Source organism: Phocoena sinus, chromosome 2 (genome assembly GCF_008692025.1).
Source record: "Phocoena sinus isolate mPhoSin1 chromosome 2, mPhoSin1.pri, whole genome shotgun sequence".
Classification (NCBI taxonomy): Eukaryota; Metazoa; Chordata; class Mammalia; order Artiodactyla; family Phocoenidae; genus Phocoena; species Phocoena sinus.
Window position 1 is genome coordinate 79,022,016 of NC_045764.1, and position 22,233 is coordinate 79,044,248.

Sequence of the window (22,233 nt, forward strand, 5' to 3'; positions counted from 1 at the left end):
GGAACCCTCTTGCACTGTTGGTGGGAATGTAAATAGATACCGCCAGTATGGAGAACAGTATGGAGGTTCCTTAAAAAACTAAAAATAGAATTACCATATCACCCAGCAATCCCACTACTGGGCATATACCCAGAGAAAACCATAATTCAAAAAGACACATGCACCCCAGTGTTCATTGCAGTACAATTTACAATAGCCAGGACATGGAAGCAACCTAAATGCCCATCTACAGATGAATGGATAAAGAAGATGTGGTACATATATACAATGGAATATTACTCATCCATAAAAAGGAATGAAACTGGGTCGTGTGTAGAGACATGGATGAATCTAGAGACTGTCATACAGAGTGAAGTAAGTCAGAAAGAGAAAAACAAATATTGTATATTAACACATATATGTGGAACCTAGAAAAATGGTACAGATGAACCGGTTTGCAGGGCAGAAATTGAGACACAGATGTAGAGAACAAACGTATGGACACCAAGGGGAGAAAGTGGTGGGGCGGGGGGTGGGGTGGGGCGGCATGGTGGGATGCATTGGGAGATTGGGATTGACATGTATACACTGATGTGTATAAAATGGATAACTGATAAGAACCTGCTATATAAAAAAATTAAATTTTTTAAAAAATGTATTATACTTATATTCCCTAGTGGATTAAAAAAAAAATGCTCACCAAAGAAGGCTTATGCAAGGAATCAAGAAGTTGATGACTTATTTTGACCACCTGAAGTGGCAACCTGGGTCCATTAAAAAAAAAAAGACACATGCACCCCAATGTTCACTGCAGCACTATTTACAATAGCCAGGTCATGGAAGCAACCTAAATGCCCATCTACAGATGAATGGATAAAGAAGTTGTAGTACATATATACAATGGAATAGTACTCAGCTATAAAAAGGAACGAAATTGGGTAATTTGTCGAGACGTGGATGGATCTCGAGACTGTCATACAGAGTGAAGTAAGGCAGAACGAGAAAAACAAATATTGTATATTAACACATATATGTGGAACCTAGAAAAAGTGGTACAGATGAACCATTTTTTGCAGGGCAGAAATTGAGACACAGGTATAGAGAACAAACATATGGACACCAAGGGGGCAAAGTGAGGGGTGGGTGGTGGTGTGATGAACTGGGAGATTGGGATTGACATATATACACTAATATGTATAAAATGGATAACTAATAAGAACCTGCTGTATAAAAAATAAATAAAATATAAAAATTAATAAAAGAAACTGAAACCCAAGGATTAAATCCTTGACTATAACTTTGTAACCTACGCTGAATAGCATCACACAGTGTGTGAACACATGGATTCTGAGACCTCGTCTGTGTTACCAAGTCCCATTTTTGTGATACATTATTTGTGTGAACAGTATAATTCTTCATAAATCATAAAATTGCACAGTTACTGGCATTGGTTAACTGAAGTTTTGTATTTAATTTGAGATTTTTCTTCAACTTGGGGCAGATATAAATAACGGCCTCCTCAGAGCTGCTTAAACACTTCAAACACAGTCTTACAGGCCATGTGAAACAGGTGTTGAGTGCTCCTGAGTATTCACGGCAGTTAGGATTCATGTCAAAACTGACCCTTTAACTGGATAATAAAATCTGTACCTCCACTACTTCCAGAGTTAGACTTCGAAACTTTTAAGCAGGCACCACGCTATTGATATATGCACTTATACTTACTGGTCATTCATCTCTTTGTAATACTTGTGTGTGTGTGTAAAAGATGTCCAACTGACCGTTTCATCTTTTGTCCAATTATTCAGACCCTCAGCATACTTTCTCTGCAGATTCAGGTATCTTCTTTCTATACACAAATTTTAAATATGCAATCTTTCCCATTTAGGATAGTGAGTATTACAATTCACTAAGATGGATTCTTGAAAACGATCCAACAGAACTGGACCTCAGGTTTGTCATAGATGAAGAACTTTTTGGACAGGTTTGTAAATTTTGATTAATTAAAATGGTACATAAATTGTGGAACTTTAGAACTTAAGTTTAATAACTTAAGTGAAATGTTATAACTTAAGTTTAGATGTTAACTAATGCATGTACTTAACATATTTCTGCACTCTATTTTTAAATTTATTTTCCAGTAACGAAAGCTGTCTCTCAGAAAGAATTTCTTCTTCTTTAACATTTGACTCATTCCATATTTATTTTAGTAAAACTAATATTTCAAGTTTTCTTAGCTTTTGAATGGATTTAATTTAAAACACCAGGTTTCTGGTATAACTATCATATTTATACTTAATTTTTTTCACTAAAATAACATATCAAGGTATCATGCTTAATTTTAGACCCATCAACATGAGTTGAAAAACGGCGGATCAGAAATAGTCGTCACCAATAAGAACAAAAAGGAATATATTTAGTAAGTATTTTGTTGTAAGTATTTTACTCTATTTAGTAAATTATTGGAAATAATTTTATACTTCTTTCTGGGAAGACTCTTTGTACCTTCTTTCTCTTACCCCAGAGTCAGAGCCTCAATGTTCTTTTTCTCTTTCTGTAACCATGTCATATTACTCACTCACGTTCATGTTTTTGCCTTGGGCTTAGCTAGTCTTTATTTTTTGTTTCTAACCAGAATACATGTACCTTAACAGTTTTTCTTGTTTCCTGTGAAAACGATGAAATGTTTTGTTTCTTTTAGTCTTGTAATACAATGGCGATTTGTAAACCGAATCCAGAAGCAAATGGCTGCTTTTAAAGAGGTACTCATTTTGTTTCCTCTTTGATAACTTCAAAGTACAGTCCGTACATTTTAAATATTGGGCCTTATCATGTCAGAGAAAAAGTAGTATATTACTTTTTAAAACCATTTAAAATTCATTTTCATACTGACAAAATATTAAATGAATAGATGTTGAGTTAAAACGCAATCATTCAAGAAATCCATGCAATAAACAGTCCTCCTTAACATGGATCCCCCTCAGCTTTCCCAGTCCCACCCCCCTCACCTTAAGTAACCTTGGGTGAACAAAGGAACAAGAGTGCTAGAGGGATGGTGGAATATACTATTTGTTTCTTTTCCTAAATGGGGTCACATCATACATGTTGGTTTGTGACTCACTTTCTTCTCTTATCAAATACTTATTGGAGGTCTTTACCTGTCAAGATATATAGCGACCTTTCTTTGTGGCTGCCTTTTATTCATACTCTAAATTCATAAGTTACTTAAACTTGCCAATTGATAGACATTTAGGCTGTTGTCAGGGCATTCATTTCCTAAGCTAACTAAAAGTCTTCTGTTAAATATTTATCACATACTTTTTCATTTATTCAACATTGAACACTGACTGTGTCTGGTGCTATGCGAGAGGCAAAAAGACATAGGTCCTGCTGTCAAGGAGCAGAGACTCTAAAGGGGGAAATGGACAGAGGGAAGCCTGCAGTACTAGGTGAGCAGAGAAGAGAGGTAGAAACCAGAGCAGAGAGAGGTGGAGGCGGGAGAGGGGAGGGCTCGAGGGATCGGCCAGCCACAGAGGAAGAGGAAATGGAATTCTAAGCAGAGGGAGCAGCACCTGTGAAGTATGGCAGTAAGACAGACTGGGCACACGTTAGAGAGAATACAAGCCATTGCTGTACTGGATAAGAGGATGCAAGAGGTGAAATTAAGCCTGGAGAGATGGGGAGAACCAGATGATGGGGGCCCTGTTTGTTCAGAGTTTTCTCTGAAGTCCAGTGAGGGAAGAAGGTGGCATTAAAGGCTATTAACCATAGAACACCAGGATTCAATGTATTGATACATTTTGGTCAGATCATTCTGGAAGTGGTATGTAATGAGCTAGAGAGGGCAAGACGAGCCGCAGAGGCTAGTTGGAAAGTGCTGCAGTCATCCCGGGGAGAAATGGTAAGGACAGTGGGAAGAAAGCTGTGAGTGGCTCTCAGGAAGGGAGATCTATAGCTTAGGGTGATTTAAAGGATAGAGATCTGAGGATCCTCTGCATGTGTGTAGTGGAGGTGTGGACTAAACAAGATGGAAAATTCAAAAGAACAGTAAGAACGGTGAGAGTGGATGGCCACACGTGGGGATGTGGGAACACCAAAATTTAAGGAACGGACAGGAGAAACGGAGACATCAAAGGAAATCAGCAAAGGCAGACAGACATAGGAGGAAAACCATCAACAACAGCAGAGTTTCAAGAACAAAGGTGTTGTCAACAATATCGTAGTGCAGAGAAGTCAAATAAGATAGGGAACTAAAAAGCATGTAGTAGACATAGCTGCAAAGCTGTCTTTGAGTTTCTCCAGGACACCTTCAGGGAAGCATTGATGAAGAGGTCAGATTGCAGTGGTTGAGGGATAGATGGGGGTGAGCGAGGGGATTTGGAAATGCGTAGTAACACTGTCCAGAGCGTGGAAAGCAGAAAGAGGGGCTTGCTTTCTTGTTTTGTTTTTAAGGTAGATAAGGCTTGAACAAATTTAGATGCATCAAGACTGAGCTAATAAAGGTTTAGTGATGACATCCTTGAGGAAGCAGATGAAGCACAGAGAGGGAGTGGTCCCTCTCTCCACAGCAGTGGGGAGGAGGCCCTCGTGGATGTCGGTGCTGGTTGGTATGTGGGGATGCAGAAGGTTGAGGGAATTCCATCCTGCAGAATTGCCTCTATTTTCTCTCTCAAGTAGAAATTATCTGCTGTAAAGAAGGGGTGACATGGAGGAAGAGGAGGCTTAAAAATTGTGGGGAAGTTTTAAAGTAGCCACTTCGAGGAATCAGTGAGAGAACAGACATGTATACTTTCTTGCCAACACTGAAATGTCAGTTAAGAGCCCATGAATGTATAGTGGAAGAAGACGAAGTATGGGATTGCCCATTGACCCCGCTGACCAGGATTTTAAATATATTCTTTCTACTAGGGATTTTTTGAACTGATACCACAGGATCTCATCAAAATTTTTGATGAAAATGAACTAGAGGTAAGAAATATTGTTCATATCTTAAAACAGGACTTCTGTTCCCATTATTTTTCATGTCTACAGTTTGACATTTCTTATTATGTAGCTTCTGATGTGCGGCTTGGGAGATGTCGATGTGAATGACTGGAGAGAACACACAAAGTACAAAAATGGCTACAGTGTAAATCATCAAGTCATCCAGTGGTTTTGGAAGGTAATGGAAAGCTTCTATTTTCATAAATTACTTTTCAGTAGATTCAGTCATATTTAACTATACTAGTGGATCACATAGAGATATGACAAAAACTATATATAGTCCTGCCAAAATTATCTTTGATTTTGTACTGTATACGTTTACCTTCTGGAATAGGGTTCCAACCTCCATACATATTTTTAGATACGTAAAATGTGCAGAATGTAGTAAGCGGCAGTGACAGCTGAGATAAGCACTTGATTCCTTTCTAAAGTTGGGACTCTTCAAGGGAACTTGTAATAACCTGCAGTGTATTCTCTGGGACTCCTGCATGGCTCCTTGGAATGTGATTTTCCATCTTATACAGAAATGTGTATGCTACTCAATAATACCAGTAAATAACAATTTTTTAAAAGCCGTGAGTCACATCTGAGAGGAAATGTTGTCACTTTATTAGGCTATAATCCCATTCTAAAGAGTTACCGTGTAGCCTTGGAAATGAAGTTTCAAGAACTTCGTGAACCACCCATAAGCACACTTGAACTAAAGGAAACATGCACATTTCATAAGTGATCATTAATGCTCTAACTCAACTCTGATAGCATATTTTTCAGGATAGTTTTGTTACCGTTTTTTCCCAGTGATGTTCCTAAGTGCTGCTTTTATCTTTTGCAGGCTGTCTTAATGATGGACTCAGAAAAAAGAATACGATTACTTCAGTTTGTCACTGGCACATCCCGTGTGCCTATGAATGGATTTGCTGAACTGTATGGTAAGGATTTCCATCGGTCATTAAAAGATGGAGCTTATGGCAGTTGTCGTTTTCATGGCTGACTAGTCTTCAAGCTTCTATCATTTATACAAATATTTAGCTTAATTTTAAAAATTAAGATTTTAAAATGATTATAATTCGATACACTGAAGTAGGTCAAAATATATGTACACCTTCTAATCAGAGAGCAAAGGAGAAAACTGCAAACGTGAAATGACTCAAGTTACTTCCCGTTCTTGAATTTTAAATTTGATTCCCACCCTGCATTCCATTACAGAAAAAGCATTGCCTGTAGTGTGATGGTTTAGGGGGCAGGCAGCATGTAAAGTTCCACAGGGTGTTAATAAGCGTACAACAAAACACAGAGAGTATCATAGTAGAATACATTTGGGGAAAGAACGGACTAAATGAAGTTAAATATTCTGTTTATTGGAATGACATTTACCTGCTTGTAAAGATACCAAGAAGAACAAATCTTTCAGAGGAAGTAGAGCCAAGATTGGAGCCCTACTGTCCCCTCCTTGGTAAACCTGGTTTCCTTGTTAAGCTTCATTTATATCTGTTTGCAGAACCTGTCAAGCAGCTGCCACTTCTCCACCTAGAGTAACCACTCCCAGTAGGAAGGCTGAGACAAGAGCTTTGCTGCTCACCAATGTGCTCATTGGAAAGACAAATCCAGTTAAGCAGGGCAAACACCCCTTCCATCTGTAGATCCAGTGCCCTCTTTTATGCAGCCCAGGCCTACAGCTGTCCACTGATATAATGAATTTTTTGGAATTTGGGGGAGATATCCCACACACAGGTCCAGAGTTATTAGTGTTAGACTATAAATTCAAGTTCTTAAGGGTTTACAAAAGAAGTAGAAGTTGCTTCAGAATGTTAATATTGCAGTGCAGTGTTACCTAGCCAATAGAAAGTATGTTACATTTTTTTTTAACATCTTTATTGGAGTACAATTCCTTTACAATGGTGTGTTAATTTCTGCTGTATCACAAAGTGAATCAGCTATACGTATACATATATCCCCATATCCCCTCCCTCTTGTGTCTCCCTCCCACCCTCCCTATCCCACCCCTCTAGGTGGTCACAAAGCACTGAGCTGATCTCCCTGTGCTATGCGGCTGCTTTCCACTACCTATCTATTTTACCTTTGGTAGTGTATATATGTCCATGACACTCTCTCACTTCGTCCCAGCTTACCCTTCCCCTTCCCCGTGTCCTCAAGTCCATTCTCTACGTCTGCATTTTTATTCCCATCCTGCCCCTAGGTTCTTCAGAACCTTTTATTTTTTTTAGATTCCATGTATATGTGTTAGCATACAGTATTTGTTTTCCTCTTTCTGACTTACTTCACTCTGTATGATAGACTCTAGGTCCATCCACCTCACTACAAATAAATCAATTTCGTTTCTTTTTATAGCTGAGTAATATTCCATTGTATATATGTGCCACATCTTCTTTATCCATTCATCTGTTGATGGACACTTAGGTTGTTTCCATGTCATGGCTATTGTAAATAGTGCTGCAGTAAACATTGTGGTACATGACTCTTTTGTTTGTTTGTTTGTTTGTTTTTGCGGTACGTGGGCCCCTCACTGCTGTGGCACCTCCCATTGCAGAGCACAGGCTCCGGATGCGCAGTCTCAGCAGCCATGGCTCACGGTCCCAGCCACTCCGCAGCATGTGGGAATCTTCCCGGACCGGGGCACAAACCCATGTCCCCTGCATTGGCAGGCGGACTCTCAACCACTGCGCCACCAGGGAAGCCCATGACTCTTTCTGAATTATGGTTTTCTCAGGGTATATGCCCAGTAGTGGGATTGCTGGGTCATATGGTAGTTCTATTTTTAGTTTTTTAAGGAACCTCCATACTGTTCTCCATAGTGGCTGTATCAATTTACATTCCCACCAACAGTGCGAGGGGGTTCCCTTTTTTCCACACCCTCTCCAGCATTTATTGTTTGTAGACTTTTTGATGATGGCCATTCTGACCAGTGTGAGGTGATACCTCATTGTAGTTTTGATTTGCATTTCTCTAATGATTAGTGATGTTGAGCATCCTTTCATGTGTTTGTTGGCAATCTGTATATCTTCTCTGGAGAAATGTCTATTTAGGTCTTCTGCCCATTTTTGGATTGGGTTGTTTGTTTTTTTGATAGTGAGCAACATGAGCTGCTTGTATATTTTGGAGATTAATCCTTCGTCAGCTGCCTCATTTGCAACTATTTTCTCCCATTCTGAGGGTTGTCTTTTCATCTTGTTTATGGTTTCCTTTGCTGTGCAAAAGCTTTGAAGTTTCATTAGGTCCCATTTGTTTATTTTTGTTTTTATTTCCCTTTCCCTGGGAGGTGGGTCAAAAAGGATCTTGCTGTGATTTATGTCATAGAGTGTTCTACCTATGTTATCCTCTAAGAGTTTTATAGTGTCTGGCCTTAAATTTAGGTCTTTAATCCATTTTGAGTTTATTATTGTGTATGATGTTAGGGAGTGTTCTAATTTCATTCTTTTACATGTAGCTGTCCAGTTTTCCCAGCACCACTTATTGACGAGGCTGTCTTTTCTCCATTGTATACTCTTGCCTCCTTTATGAAGATAAGGTGACCATATGTGTGTGGGTTTATCTTTGGACTTTCTATCCTGTTCCATTGATCTATATTTCTGTTTTTGTGTCAGTACCATATGGTCTTGATTACTGTAGCTTTGTAGTATAGTCTGAAGTCAGGGAGCCTAATTCCTCCAGCTCTGTTTTCTTTCTCAGGATTGCTTTGGCTATTCGGGGTCTTTTGTGTTTCAATACAGATTGTGAAATTTTTTGTTCTAGTTCTCTGAAAAATGCCATTGGTAGTTTGATAGAGATTGCACTGAATCTGTACATTGCTTTGGATAGTAGAGTCATTTTCACAATGTTGACTCTTCCCATCCAAGAACATGGTATATCTCACCATCTGTTTTTATCATCTTTAATTTCTTTCATCAGTGTCTTATAATATTCTGCATACAGGTCTTTTGTCTCCTTAGGTAGGTTTATTCCTAGGTATTTTATTCTTTTTGTTGCAATGGTAAATGGGAGTGTTTCCTTGATTTCTCTTTCAGATTTTTCATCATTAGTGTATAGGAATGCAGGAGATTTATGTGCATTAATTTTGTATCCTGCAACTTTACCAAATTCATTGATTAGCTCTAGTAGTTTTCTGGTGGCATCTTTAGGATTCTCTATGTATAGTATCATGTCATCTGCAAATAGTGACAGTTTCACTTCTTCTTTTTCAATTTGTATTCCTTTTATTTCTTTTTCTCCTCTTATTGCCGTGGCTAGGACTTCCAAAACTATGTCGAATAATAGTGGCAAGAGTGGACATCCTTGTCTTGTTCCTGATCTTAGAGGAAATGCTTTCAGGTTTTCACCATTTAGAATGATGTTTGCTGTAAGTTTGTCATATATGGCCTTTATTATGTTGAGGTAGGTTCCCTGTATGCCCACTTTCTGGAGAGTTTTTATCATAAATTGGTGTTGAATTTTGTCAAAAGCTTTCTCTGCATCTATTGAGATGATCATATTGTTTTTATCCTTCAATTTATATTGAACATCATCATATTATGATGTATCACACTGATTGATTTGCATATATGGAAAAGTCCTTGCATCCCTGGGATAAACCCTACTTGATCATGGTGTATCAACTTTTAACGTGTTGTTGGATTCTGTTTGCTAGTATTTTGTTGAGGATTTTTGCATCTATATTCATCAGTGATACTGGTCTGTAATTTTCTTTTTTTGAGTATCTTTGTCTGGTTTTGGTGTCAGGGAGATGGTGGGCTCATAGAATGAGTTTGGGAGGGTTCCTTCCTCTGCAATTTTTTGTAAGAGTTTGAGAAGGATGGGTGTTAGCTCTTCTCTAAATGTTTGATAGAATTCACCTGTGAAGCCCTCTGGTCCTGGGCTTTTGTTTGTTGGAAAATTTTTAATCACAGTTTCAATTTCAGTGCTTGTGATTGGTCTGTTTCTGTTTCTTCCTGGTTCAGTCTCAAAAGGTTGTGCTTTTCTAAAAATTTGTCAGTTTCTTCCAGGTTGTCCATTTTATTGGCATATACTTGCTTGTTGTAATCTCCCATGATGCTTTGTATTTCTGCAGTGTCAGTTGTTACTTCTCCTCTTTCATTTCTAATTCTGTGTCAATTTTGTTTATCTTCTCAAAGAACCAGCTTTTAGTTTTATTGATCTTTGCTATTGTTTCCTTCATTTCTATTTCATTTATTTCTGATCTGGTCTTTATGATTTCTTTCCTTCTGCTAACTTTGGGGGGTTTTATGTTCTTCTTTCTCTACATACTTTAGGTGTAAGGTTAGGTTGTTTATTTGAGATTTTTCTTGTTTCTTGAGGTAGGATTGTATTGCTCTAAACTTCCCTCTTAGAACTGCTTTTGCTACATCCCATAGATTTTGGGTCGTCGTGTTTTCATTGTCATTTGTTTATAGATATTTTTTTATTTCTTCAGTGATCTCTTGGTTATTTAGTAGAGTATTGATTAGTCTCCATGTATTTGTATTTTTTACCATTTTTTCCCTGTAATTGATATCTAGTCCTATAGTGTTGTGGTCGGGAAAGATACTTGATACAATTTCAATTTTCTTAAATTTACCAAGGCTTGATTTGTGACCCAAGATATGATCTATCCTGAAGAATATTCCGTGAGTGCTTGAGAAGAAAGTGTATTCTGTTGTTTGGGGGTGGAATGTCCTATAAATATCAATTAAGTCCATCTTGTTTAATGTGTCATTTGAAGCTTGTGTTTCCTTATTTATTTTCATTTTGGATCATCTGTCCATTGGTGAAAGTGGGGTGTTAAAAGTCCCCTACTATGAATGTGTTACTGTCGATTTCCCCTTTTATGGCTGTTAGCATTTGCCCTATGTATTGAGATGCTCCTATGTTGGGTGCATAAATATTTACAATTGTTATTATTTCTTCTTGGATTGATCCCTTGATCATTATGTAGTGTCCTTCTTTGTCTCTTGTAATAGTCTTTATTTTAAAGTCTATTCTGTCTGATATGAGAATTGCTACTTCAGCTTTCTTTTTATTTCCATTTGCATGGAATATCTTTTTTTCCATCCCCTCACTGTCAGTCTGTACGTGTCCATAGGTCTGAAGTGGGTCTTTTGTAGGCAGCATGTATACGGGTCTTGTTTTTGTATCCATTCAGCCAGTCTTTGTCTTTTGGTTGGAGCATTTAATCCATTTACATTTAAGGGAATTATTGATATGTATGTTCCTATTACCATTTTCTTAATTGTTTTGGGTTTGTTATTGTAGTCTTTTCCTTCTCTTGTGTTTCCTGCCTAGAGAAGTTCCTTTAGCATTTGCTGTAGTGCTGAATTCTCTTAGCTTTTGCTTGTCTGTAAAGGTTTTAATTTCTCCATCAAATCTGAATGAGATCCTTGCTGGGTAATCTTGGTTGTAGGCTTTTCCCTTTCATCACTTTAAATATGTCCTGCCACACCCTTCTGGCTTGCAGAGTTTCTGCTGAAGGATCAGCTGTTAACCTTATGGGGATTCCCCTGTATATTATTTGTTGCTTTTCCCTTGCTGCTTTTAATATGTTTTCTTTGTGTTTAAGTTTTAATAGTTTGATTAATATGTGTCTTGGCGTGTTTCTCCTTGGATTTATCTTATATGGGACTCTCTGCGCTTCCTGGACTTGACTATTTCCTTTCCCATATTAGCAATGTTTTCAACTATAATCTCTTCAAATACTTTCTCAGTCCCTTTCTTTTTCTCTTCTTCTTCTGTGACCCCTGTATTTCAAATGTTGGTGCGTTTAATGTTGTCCCAGAGGTCTCTGAGACTGTCCTCAATTCTTTTCATTCTTTTTTCTTTATTCTGCTCTGCGGTAGTTATTTCCACTATTTTATCTTCCAGGTCACTTATCCTTTCTTCTACCTCAGTTATTCTGCTATTGATTCCTTCTAGAGAATTTTTCATTTCATTTATTGTGTTGTTCATAATTGTTTGCTCTTTAGTTCTTCTAGGTCCTTGTTAAACGTTTCTTATATTTTCTCTATTCTATTCCCAAGATTTTGGATCATCTTTACTTTCATTACTCTGAATTCTTTTTTGGGTAGATGCCTATTTCCTCTTCATTTGTTTGGTCTGTTAGGTTTTTACCTTGCTCCTTCATCTGCTGTGTATTTCTCTGTCTTCTCATTTTGCTTAACTTACTGTGTGTGGGGTTCACAGGCTGCAGGTTCATAGTTCCCGTTGTTTTTGGTGTCTGACATCAGTGGGTATGTTGGTTCAGTGGGTTGTGTAGGCTTCCTGGTGGAGGGGACTGGTGCCTGTGTTCTGATGGTTGAGGCTGGATCTTGTCTTTCTGGTGGGCAGGACCACATCCAGTGGTGTGTTTTGGGGTGTCTGTGAACTTATTATGATTTTAGGCAGCCTCTCTGGTAATGGGTGGGGTTGTGTTCCTATCTTGCTAGTTGTTTGGCATGGGGTGTCCAGCACTGTAGCTTGCTGGTTGTTCAGGGGAGCTGGGTCTTAGCATTGAGATAGAGATCTCTGGGAGAGCTCTCACCAACTGATATTACGAGGGGCTGGGAGGTCTCTTGTGGACCAATGTCCTGAACTCAGCTCTCCCACCTCAGAGGCTCAGGCCTGACACCCGGCCGGAGCACCAAGATCCTGGGTCATCCTGGAGAAGATGGACTGAAGCCAGGAGAAAGCTAGATGATGGGAGACCTGTCAGAAGGCTTGTTTGGTGAGATCAGGCAAAGGATGGTGACATTCTGTACCCAGGCTTTACTCGCGAAGGGGAAAGGGGTGCCTCGGGAAGCCAAGTGCGAACTTCCATGCTCCATGCAAAAGTATGTTACATTGATATTGGTTGACTTACAGGAAGTTTTCCAGATGGATTGTTTAGGTGAGAGAATCAAGGGGAAAGGAAATATGATTCCATGCTATGGAAAACACAATGACAAAAGTACTGAAATTGTAACTGTATGGATAATGGTGATGGGTGATGTGTGAAAAGCAATGCTTTTTGAGGAAAGAGTAATATGGAAAATTTAGGTATTTTTAGTGCTGCTTCTGACAATTATCCTCACACACACATATTTGGATATGAGTCTAAGACATCAGAGAAGTATGGAAGGTGTCTCATCATGTTGTCAGCATTGATGACCTGGGAGGTTGGAGGAATTTGAGAATTGGAGAAGGAAGAGCTAAGCGAAAACTCCAAAGGAAAAAAAAAGTTTCTAAGAATGTCCATAATAGGAGGAAAATGTAGCATGTATAACATGATCCCGTGCACATAAAATCCTATATAGATGCGCATGTACAAAAAGATTCATGATAGGATGTTTACTCAGATTTAATGGTGGAATTTCAGGTGATTTTTGCATCTTTCATTATATAATCTCACTGCAAAAAAAATAAAGCAATGGAGAAAAAATAATCAGAAAAAGCTGTTTTCAGTGGGACTCAAAAACACACATTTTCTGTGTACCTGTGACAGAGGGGGTATATGGAAATGCAGGGCTAGGAAACAGCCAAAGCCCTGTCAGACACACAATCCCCACTCCCTGCCCCAGGGCAGAGGGATACTGTGGTCCCAAATGCACTGATAGAAGAGGAGACCTCATTTCATGGCTGGACAGTAAAGTCATCGGGCCCAGGACAACATTATTTCTTCTGAGTTTAAAGCAACTAGATGTTCTCTGTGTGCTTAAGTTCTACATTAGCAAAAGTGAGTTGTGAAATGCCCAGAAATTCCTGTAAGACAAATTGAAACCAAAGCAACTCTTCTTCCTTGTAGGCTCAAACGGACCACAGTCATTTACAGTTGAGCAGTGGGGCACCCCTGAGAAGCTGCCAAGAGCTCATACGTGGTAAGCAGTTTCTCTGACCCTAGAGAACAAGTCCTCAGAGACAGAAGGTCCTCTTACAGTCTGGGTACGGAAGGTCTAGTTCCCTCTGTGCTGTGTTGGTGGCAGATATGGAGGGGGAGGGGGGAGAGGAGAGGAGGAGGGCCGGGAATCAGCCACACCAACCCAGGAACAGCTGTTTCTTTACTGGGCAGGCCTGAAGACCAGGCAGCTGAACACTGGAGAGACCCATCTAAACTTTTGACCTGGGGACATCCCTGGCGGTCCAGTGGTTAAGATTTGGTGCTTCCACTGTAGGGGGCACGGGTTCGATCCCTGGTCAGGGAACTAAGATCCCAGATGCCACACGGTACAGCCAAAAAAAAAAAGGTAAACTGTTGACCATATCTTGCTTCCATCACATGAATGATGATCCATCCCAAGAAGAACTAGAACATTCCATTTTGAAGGTTCAAATGACAGGAGCCCAGACGTTTGGAGATCAGGGTGGAGGTGAGAGGTCACCACCAAGAATTCATGGGGAGAGTCCACACCTAGAGTCCAATCCTAAACATTCCTTCTCCCTGAGGAGAAAAGGTCTTTTCGTGTGGTTGAAACATAGCACGCATAGCTGCACCATGAATAGTTTGCCCTGGGAACTCGCTTTGTCAGTGTCTGCAATAACCGGCCCCTCTCTGTTCTTTCAGCTTTAATCGCTTGGACTTGCCACCGTATGAGTCATTTGAAGAATTATGGGATAAACTTCAGATGGCCATTGAGAACACTCAGGGTTTTGATGGCGTTGATTAGATTACAAGTAACAATCTATGGTGTTTTACTGCCGCTTTTTTATAAGCAAAATCTTGACTTAAAATTTTCCAGGGAACTACTAACCCTTGGCCATTGATACTTCCCAGATATTGGAGAAAATCATGTCAAAGAATTAGAAGAAATAGTATGACAACTTTTCCATTATTTCATTCACTTATATAAGGTGTTGCTTTTACGCAGTTGTGTTGTTCTATCTTGAGTTCACCCTCTACTATAAAAGTCCTGTGTGCCTGAAATCGTGAGTTTTGTCCTTGACATTTACCTCTTTTACAGTATTTGCCAGGCAGTTTCTTAAACTACTGAAATTATAACTGTGAAATATTTGTGATAAGTGTCATGTGTGAAAAGTTTGATGCTTTTTGAGAAGGAAACTGAAATTGGGGGAAAAAACTTTAGTATTGAGTACACTACAATATAGTCAGTGCTGCCTGCAGCTAGTTATAATTTTGTAGACCTGCCTACTGCACGTTACTGCCCAGATTTTTGGAAAAATCTTAGAAAGTATGTTACCTATATTTTTAGTCAACTGATTCACTTGCAAAAAGCTGTTTACTTCTTCATTTTAAAAAGCATTTGGCTTTTGTTAATATGCGGTTTTACTAAGCAAGGTGGTTCATAAGACGTGAAGCAAATTCAAATTTGCAAAGAGTTAAAGGTATTAACGCCTCCCTCTTGCCTGTATATCCTTATGGCTCATTGGTAGAGTCATCACTCTTTACTGTGTTCGTTTAGTTAAAAGAATTCCTTCTTCAAACTAAAGCTTGACAAAGCAGTATTCCTAAATAAGCCTTGAAGAACTGAGTTAAATGTATAATACTTGCCTTTACTAGTCATTCTTTACAGTTGCACAATTATGTAGTAAATACATGTTTACAGGGTTTATTATGTTTACAGATTAAGCTAATCTCTGCAGTTGCATTTTTATATTTTTAGTATTTCACTTTAGTCAAAAAACCAAATAATTTGTTAAAAATAACCAAAGAATAGTTATAAGGCATAATTTGTATTAAATTACCAGATTTCTTATGCTTTTTTAAAAACCTGTTTACTATGAAAATGTTTTGCTATAAATCCAAAACTCTTTAGGCAAAATGCTACAGATAGACTCCGACTTTAACCAAACTGAAGTACATAAAAATCCTGTGCATGTATTCAGTGAAGGTTTACTGAATGCCTGCGATGTGCATAGCTCTGTCTAGGCCCTGGGGTGAGAGTTGTCAGCTTCAAAGAAATCTAGCTGAGTCCCCATCCTCAGGGAATTTAGAGATGTGTAAAGGAATTTTCAAACAATCAAAAGTCAGTCGGGGTGAGCAGAATAAGGCAAAAGGGAAAGTGTTCCAGTGCACCTGCAAAGATAAGTGTGCCAAGACTGTATTTATATATTTTATACCTACCTTGGAATGATATATAGAAAATGCTCTTGCAAAAAGATAAAGCTATTTCTCAATATGGTATCTTTGATGATTTAGGGGTAATTGTAAATATATGTTATTAATCTTCTTAAATACATACATATATATATATATATATATATATATATATATATGCATACTCTGAGAGTTGTAAAAAGTGCATCTGGCTCTTGGTTAAAGTTTGTTGGGGTGTAACACAATGGGTACCATTCAGCACCTGGTAGGGATGTCCCATGTGACAGAAGCAAAACCACTTTCCAAACAGCACATCAGCAGCTCAGCTTAGGGAGAGTAATTCACAGATCTATGTACCCTGTGTCTTCTCTTCACCTTGCTAACTAGCATTCAGGGGAGACCAGCAGGTGTAGCCCTAATTTTATCACTTACCAAATGTTTAAACTGAAGCAGCATACTTCACCTCTCCGGGCTCCTGGTTCTTCACCCGTCAAAGGAGAATAATCATACACACTCTCATTGTCATGTAAGATTATTGTAAATTCCAGAAAGCTGCTTTGTAAAGTATCATATGATCAGAGGGTGCTTTGCGCTGACCATCAGATTTTGTCAAATCAGGTGTGAACACGAACTACACTCCCAAAGGAAAATCTCTTCATTTAAAAATAAGATGACTGCTGACAGACAAGAAAGTAGGAACATCTCTGATATTGAATATATACAGATATACATATGCATGTTTATCTGTACATGGATCTTACCATCAGAATTCATTTTCTCTACATGAGCAAAGTAATATTAATATGGGCCAATGCATTTTGGAATGTTCTCATTATGTAGAACTGAATGTGAAAACTATTTTTGTTAAAACAAGATTTTACCACGATTGTTTAACTGTCGCTTCTGTGAAATACAGCAGATAGCAGAGCTTGAGAAAATATAAAGCTTGCTTTTCGTCCGATTCATTCACGTGGATGATTCTGTGACTCAGCTAAAACAGGGTGTTAAAGAGACCAGACACTCCCACCAGCCCCCCAGCCACAGACCATCATCTCCCAGGTGTGCACTGATGGTCCAAAAGGAACCTGTATCAAGCAACACAGCCCCTCATCCCAGATAGCAAAGTTTCTCAAATGCATTCTACGGCTGGAAGTAAATAGGGTCATTTATGTAAAGCAAGGACGTCAGGTTTTTTTAGAGTTATAAGCACATAATTTTAGCCTATTATTTTCTCTGTAATCAAACAAATTTTAACAGGCATAAAATTGTGCTACAAATGCATTTCATCCTAATTTAAATGGTTACTTCTTTTCATTTTTTTATTTATAATGCTGAAAATTATTCCAGAGAATTATCAAGTTAAACAATTCGTTTGGATTATAAGCCACTTGACATTGTTTTTTTTAAAATCTTCTCATATGGGAAAAAGATATCAAGATTAATGTATCAAAAATTTATTGCATACTTTAAAATATAAAACCATTTTTTAAAATCTTGATGCACAAATAAAGTTTCTATTCTAGTAAAAACAGAAACTGTGATTCATTTTCAAATAGAAATGTTTCCAAGCCGTTATCCTTAGCCAATAGCTCCTGATCTAGTTCTCTGCAGCAACACATGGAATTCTCAAGACAACCTTGAATTGATAGCAGGTTACCTAGCATGATTATAAACTCTTAACCACAGAGAATCTCCATTTTACAAACAGGTCCTGTTCCCCAAATCTGGTTGTTAGTAAAATATACAGAAGGCAATATAATAATAAAGTTACAAATGGACTGGATTTCAGACTTGCTGTTGTTCATTCCAGAGACCAGCCATGGAACCTATTTATAACATTGTTTCTATGAGAAGAGGAATTCCAAGTGTTACTTCAGAAGTAAGTATCTTTTCATCCTTCCTCTGAACTCCTGGAAGTTTCCCAGTAGAGGGAATCCAACACCCTCACCCCCAGTCAGCCCTAGGAAGGTGCTGTTCCAGCCCTGTTTCTGCCAAAATCCAGACTAGTTGTAATCTATGGGGTCCAGACGCCTGCCTTCCCCGCTTCCACCCTTCCAGAGCTCACCAGCTCGGGTGGTAGCTAGCCGGCACCGTGCCTCCCTGTACAGGAAGTCCTTGCTTTGCTGTCCATCAGGGCAGGCACATTCCTTTTTATAAAGGAGATTATACTAAGTGTTAGAATCGCAGGACCTCACTGTGAATAGTGGGCTTTCAGTAGATTTGTGTGTATTTTTTCTTGAGCGTTAAAGAATATCGCTAAATTGGCGGCCTGTTTCGGTTCTGCCAGTCTCTTCATCTGCTATCCATCCTATGCAGTCCCTCCATCCCACACCAAGTGTCTCCTTTCTCATGTACAAATCTGATCAGGTTACTCTGCCAAAAACACTCTGAAAGCTCCCCAGAGCCAGAAGGAAGAAGCCCAAACCCGTTGGCATGAAATGCAGTCTGTCCCCAGCTTAATGCATGAGTTCCACCTTCCATCGTACCCCACTCAGGCACCCTGCCCTCCACCCAAACCACGCCTCCCTCCAGTCCTTAATCACTGAAAACTTCTCTGCACCTGCTTATGTCCACTTGCAAAATCACTCCTCCTCTTGGAGCAGTGGAAGGGTGCCGTGGCCTAGCAGTTGGTACCTAGTAGCATGAATGGGATCGTATATTGCTAGGCTTTGTGTACATAATTCTCGCCTACAAACTTGGGCAGCTTGAAAACAGGGACTTCTTTGTATACCTTTTTAATATGTTCATTCTCCAACACATAAATACAATGTGAGTATTGTTTGTGTATAGACCCAGTGCACGTGTATTGAGCACCTACAGCGTCCCTGGCCCTGTGCAGTAATATGCAGGAAGCTCTGTGTATAGGGGGATGATGGGAACTGTGAAAATACACATGCAGAGAAGGAGCTTGACCGAGATCCTGTGGAGCACCAGGGTCTGCAGTAAACACTTTACGTGGGTCCCATTTAATCTTCATAAAAACTCAGTGAGGCAGGTTTTATAGGCTCAAAAAGGACAAGTAATACACCTGAGGCCACACAGCATATAAGCTCAGTGGATTATGAACCACAACAAAAAAAAAGAAAGCTGTAGAATCCAATCAGCAAATTACCAAGGTGTATTCGTTTTCTGTTGCTGCATAACATATGACCATAAAGCTAGCAGCTCAAATCAACACCCATTCATCATCTCACAGTTCAGTCAGTCATTAACTCCACATGGAATCTAAAATATGACACAAGTGGACTTACCTACGAAACAGAAACAGACTCACAGACATAGAGAACAGACTCGCGGTTGCCAAGGGGTAGGTGGGGGACGGAGGGATTGGGAGTTCGGGATTAGCAGATGCAAACTATTGTGTATAGAATGGATAAAAAAACAAGGTCCTACTGTATAGCACAGGGAACTATATTCAGTATCCTATGATGAGTCATAATGGAAAAGAATATGAAAAAGTGTATATATATGTATAACTGAATCACTTTGCTGTTTAGCAGTAATTAACAGAACACTGTAAATCAACTATACTTGAATAAAATTAATTTTAAAATTAACAAAAAAGAAATCCACATGGGCTCAGCTGGCTTCTCTACTTAGGGCCTCACAGGCCAAAACCAAGGTGTCAACCAACCGAACTCTTAGCTGCTCCAATGATTCTTCAGTTGTTGACAGAATCCACTTCCTTGTGGCTAGAGTTCTGAGGTCCCCATTTTCTTGCTGGCTGTCATCTGGGGACCAGTCTAACCTTCTACAGGCCACATACATTTCTCACCACTTGGCTGTTCCATCTTCAAGCCAGCAATGGTGTGTGCAATCCTTTTCATGCTTAGAACCTCCCTTGATGCCTCCTTTTGCCGTCCTCTCTGCCACCAGGTGGAGAAAATTCTCACTTTCCAAGGCTCACTTGATTAGTCCCACTTCTATCATCTCCCCTTTTGAAGTCGACTGTGCTGTAGGCATAACACAGTCGGTGGTGGGGGTCACGATTGCAGGCATTTGGGCCTTGAGCTTTTGGACCATTTGTAGAAATTCCACCTCCCACACAACCTAAAAGTAGAGGTGGCAAAGGGTTATGGAGATGTGGCTTGAAAAACACTTAAATGTATCTAATTTTATAGTTCGTGGCTCAGGGTTCCGTTCTTTACCGATGAAAAGCCTGATAAATGATGGTACTATCAGCCAGTGGATTCACCTTCAGCAGCTGTGAGTTCACGAATCACAACTCAGGTTTGTGGTTTTCTCCGCGGCATCAAGGTTGAATGGGCCTGAAATTAGATTCAACTCATCCTTAGTATATAAAAGAGAACTAGATCATCGCTGCTCTTTTTATTTGTTTGAAGGATTGGTATTCCTTCCCATGAAGTTATGTTCCGGATAATGATGTGAGTACAAATCAGAACAGAGCCGAAAGCAAAGAAAGCCATTCACAGCCCGGAGCTGCTGATCAGTTGCTGGCTTTCAGTCTCCAGAGAGAAGGGGAGGGGCCTCTGGATGCCCTGAGTGTTCGCCTTGGGAAGGTAACCAGAGATTAAAGCCATAACTGGAGGCTGTTGAGGATGCTCAATTCCTTGTTCAGATCCTGATTTAAGTTCTCTTATGAAAAATAATTACTATCAAGGCAAACCCCATACCTTCCTAAGAGCTGTTTTTGTTTAACATAGATTTTATAAATGAGAAACTCAAGCATATTCTCTCCAGTCAGTAAGAGGTAATGAGCACAGTGAGCTAAGGATAATCTGTTTAAACAAACGGGATTTTCATGGATGCTAGACTTGAAAACACGATCCAGATCAAGGACATGGTTAATACTCAGTCACTGTGCCTTAGCCCAAGGATAAACTTCCAGACTTGAAGACAATGAAATAGCTCCAAGGGGATGACCAAATTCTCAATGATGAAGGAGTAGCCGACTAGCTTTGCTTTGCTTTTTCAGTATTGCTGTGTGTTGTAATGTTGTAATGCTTGTGGATAAATGTTGACGTTGTGTGGTTTTAAGTTACAAGGAATTCAGTAATGTGTTATCCTTGTCTACATCTTCAAAAGAAGTGTGAGAAGGGAAAAAAGAGAGCTCTGTTAACTCAGTTACTACCAGAGCTCTGAATATCTGTGGTTTCCCCAATGAGTCAATTTACATACTTTCCCCCATTGCCATCTGGGGACAACGTGGATAGGAATTTGGGGGTTATCATCAAAACATCTAATTACTCATTTAAGCATTGCTAGGGGTGGGAAAGAAGGAACACATAGCACATGCTGCAAGCCTTTGGAAGGTATATTAAGACATTTAAGACTGAGCCAAGGTCTAGTCCAGCATTGTCCAATAGAAATATAATGCAGGTGACATGTAATTTTAAATTTTCTAGTAGCACATTTTAAAAAGAGATAAATGAATTTAATAGTAATAATGCATTTAATGAAGTATATCTAAAATATTAACATTTCAACATGTAATTAATATAAAATTATTAATGATGTTTTTCATTATCTGATACTAAGTCTTCAATATGCAGTGTGTATTTTATGCTTCCAGCACATCTCAGTTCAGAACGGCCACATTTCAAATAGCCACAGGGGGCTGGCGCTACATATTGTACAGCAGTGGAATCAATAGGCCTGGGTCATGCTTAGACACCACAAAAGGGAATGAAGAAGCAGCTGTGAGTGGCTAACCTGGGAAGGTGCAAAATTAGCTTGCTTCCTCCAGGCAACTCCAGAGTCTTGGAAGAAATTTCTCCAAGAGAGCCCAATGTCAAAAACTAAGCAACATTGCAGATAGCCGGTCTGTGGTGATTCCAGATTTGACTTTCAGGAGCTTAAGGTTGGCAGTCTGGTTGCAAGGGGAGCTATCTTTGCACTGTGAAGACACTGTCTCCACAGGGATTCTGTTTGCTAGGGATGGCTTGGGAGAGATCTAATGCAGATTATGGGGAGATAAGCCAAATCACACCTGCAACCTCCTCCTTAGAGCTGAGGTTGCCCCAGACAGTGACGCTGAAGGTGTCCCACGTTGAACGTCATATAATGTGGGCAGAAGCAAACGTGGGAATCGCTGGCAACCAGCATCCAGTGTGAAGCGCTGGATCTAGGACCTTGGAAGATCATCACAGAACAGGGCGAGGGGGATGGGGAATGGGGTGATTTATCAGGAACTGCCAGAAACTGGAGGGTGGCGATGAGACTGGACAACTGGGAGGGTAAGGCCACCGCAGAGGAAGGAACTCCGCGGGGTCACAGGGGGTCACCTGGGGGAGAGCCTCTTTGACGTTGGGAGGAAGGCA

General features: G+C 39.6%; 1 protein-coding gene across 3 annotated transcripts in view; it reads left to right on the forward strand.

Moving 5' to 3' along the window:
• NEDD4 (NEDD4 E3 ubiquitin protein ligase) overlaps positions 1-14,760 on the forward strand; it is a 179,342-nt gene extending 164,582 nt beyond the window's left edge. For all 3 annotated transcript variants that reach the window (XM_032623873.1, XM_032623871.1, XM_032623872.1), the window contains 8 exons: positions 1,868-1,963; positions 2,325-2,398; positions 2,681-2,741; positions 4,888-4,947; positions 5,033-5,140; positions 5,795-5,891; positions 13,706-13,778; positions 14,462-14,760. In XM_032623873.1, the coding sequence (XP_032479764.1) occupies positions 1,868-1,963; positions 2,325-2,398; positions 2,681-2,741; positions 4,888-4,947; positions 5,033-5,140; positions 5,795-5,891; positions 13,706-13,778; positions 14,462-14,564 (672 nt within the window). In that variant the 3' untranslated portion in view covers positions 14,565-14,760. The remainder of the gene's footprint in view (positions 1-1,867; positions 1,964-2,324; positions 2,399-2,680; positions 2,742-4,887; positions 4,948-5,032; positions 5,141-5,794; positions 5,892-13,705; positions 13,779-14,461) is intronic.
• Positions 14,761-22,233: the final 7,473 nt, after the last annotated feature.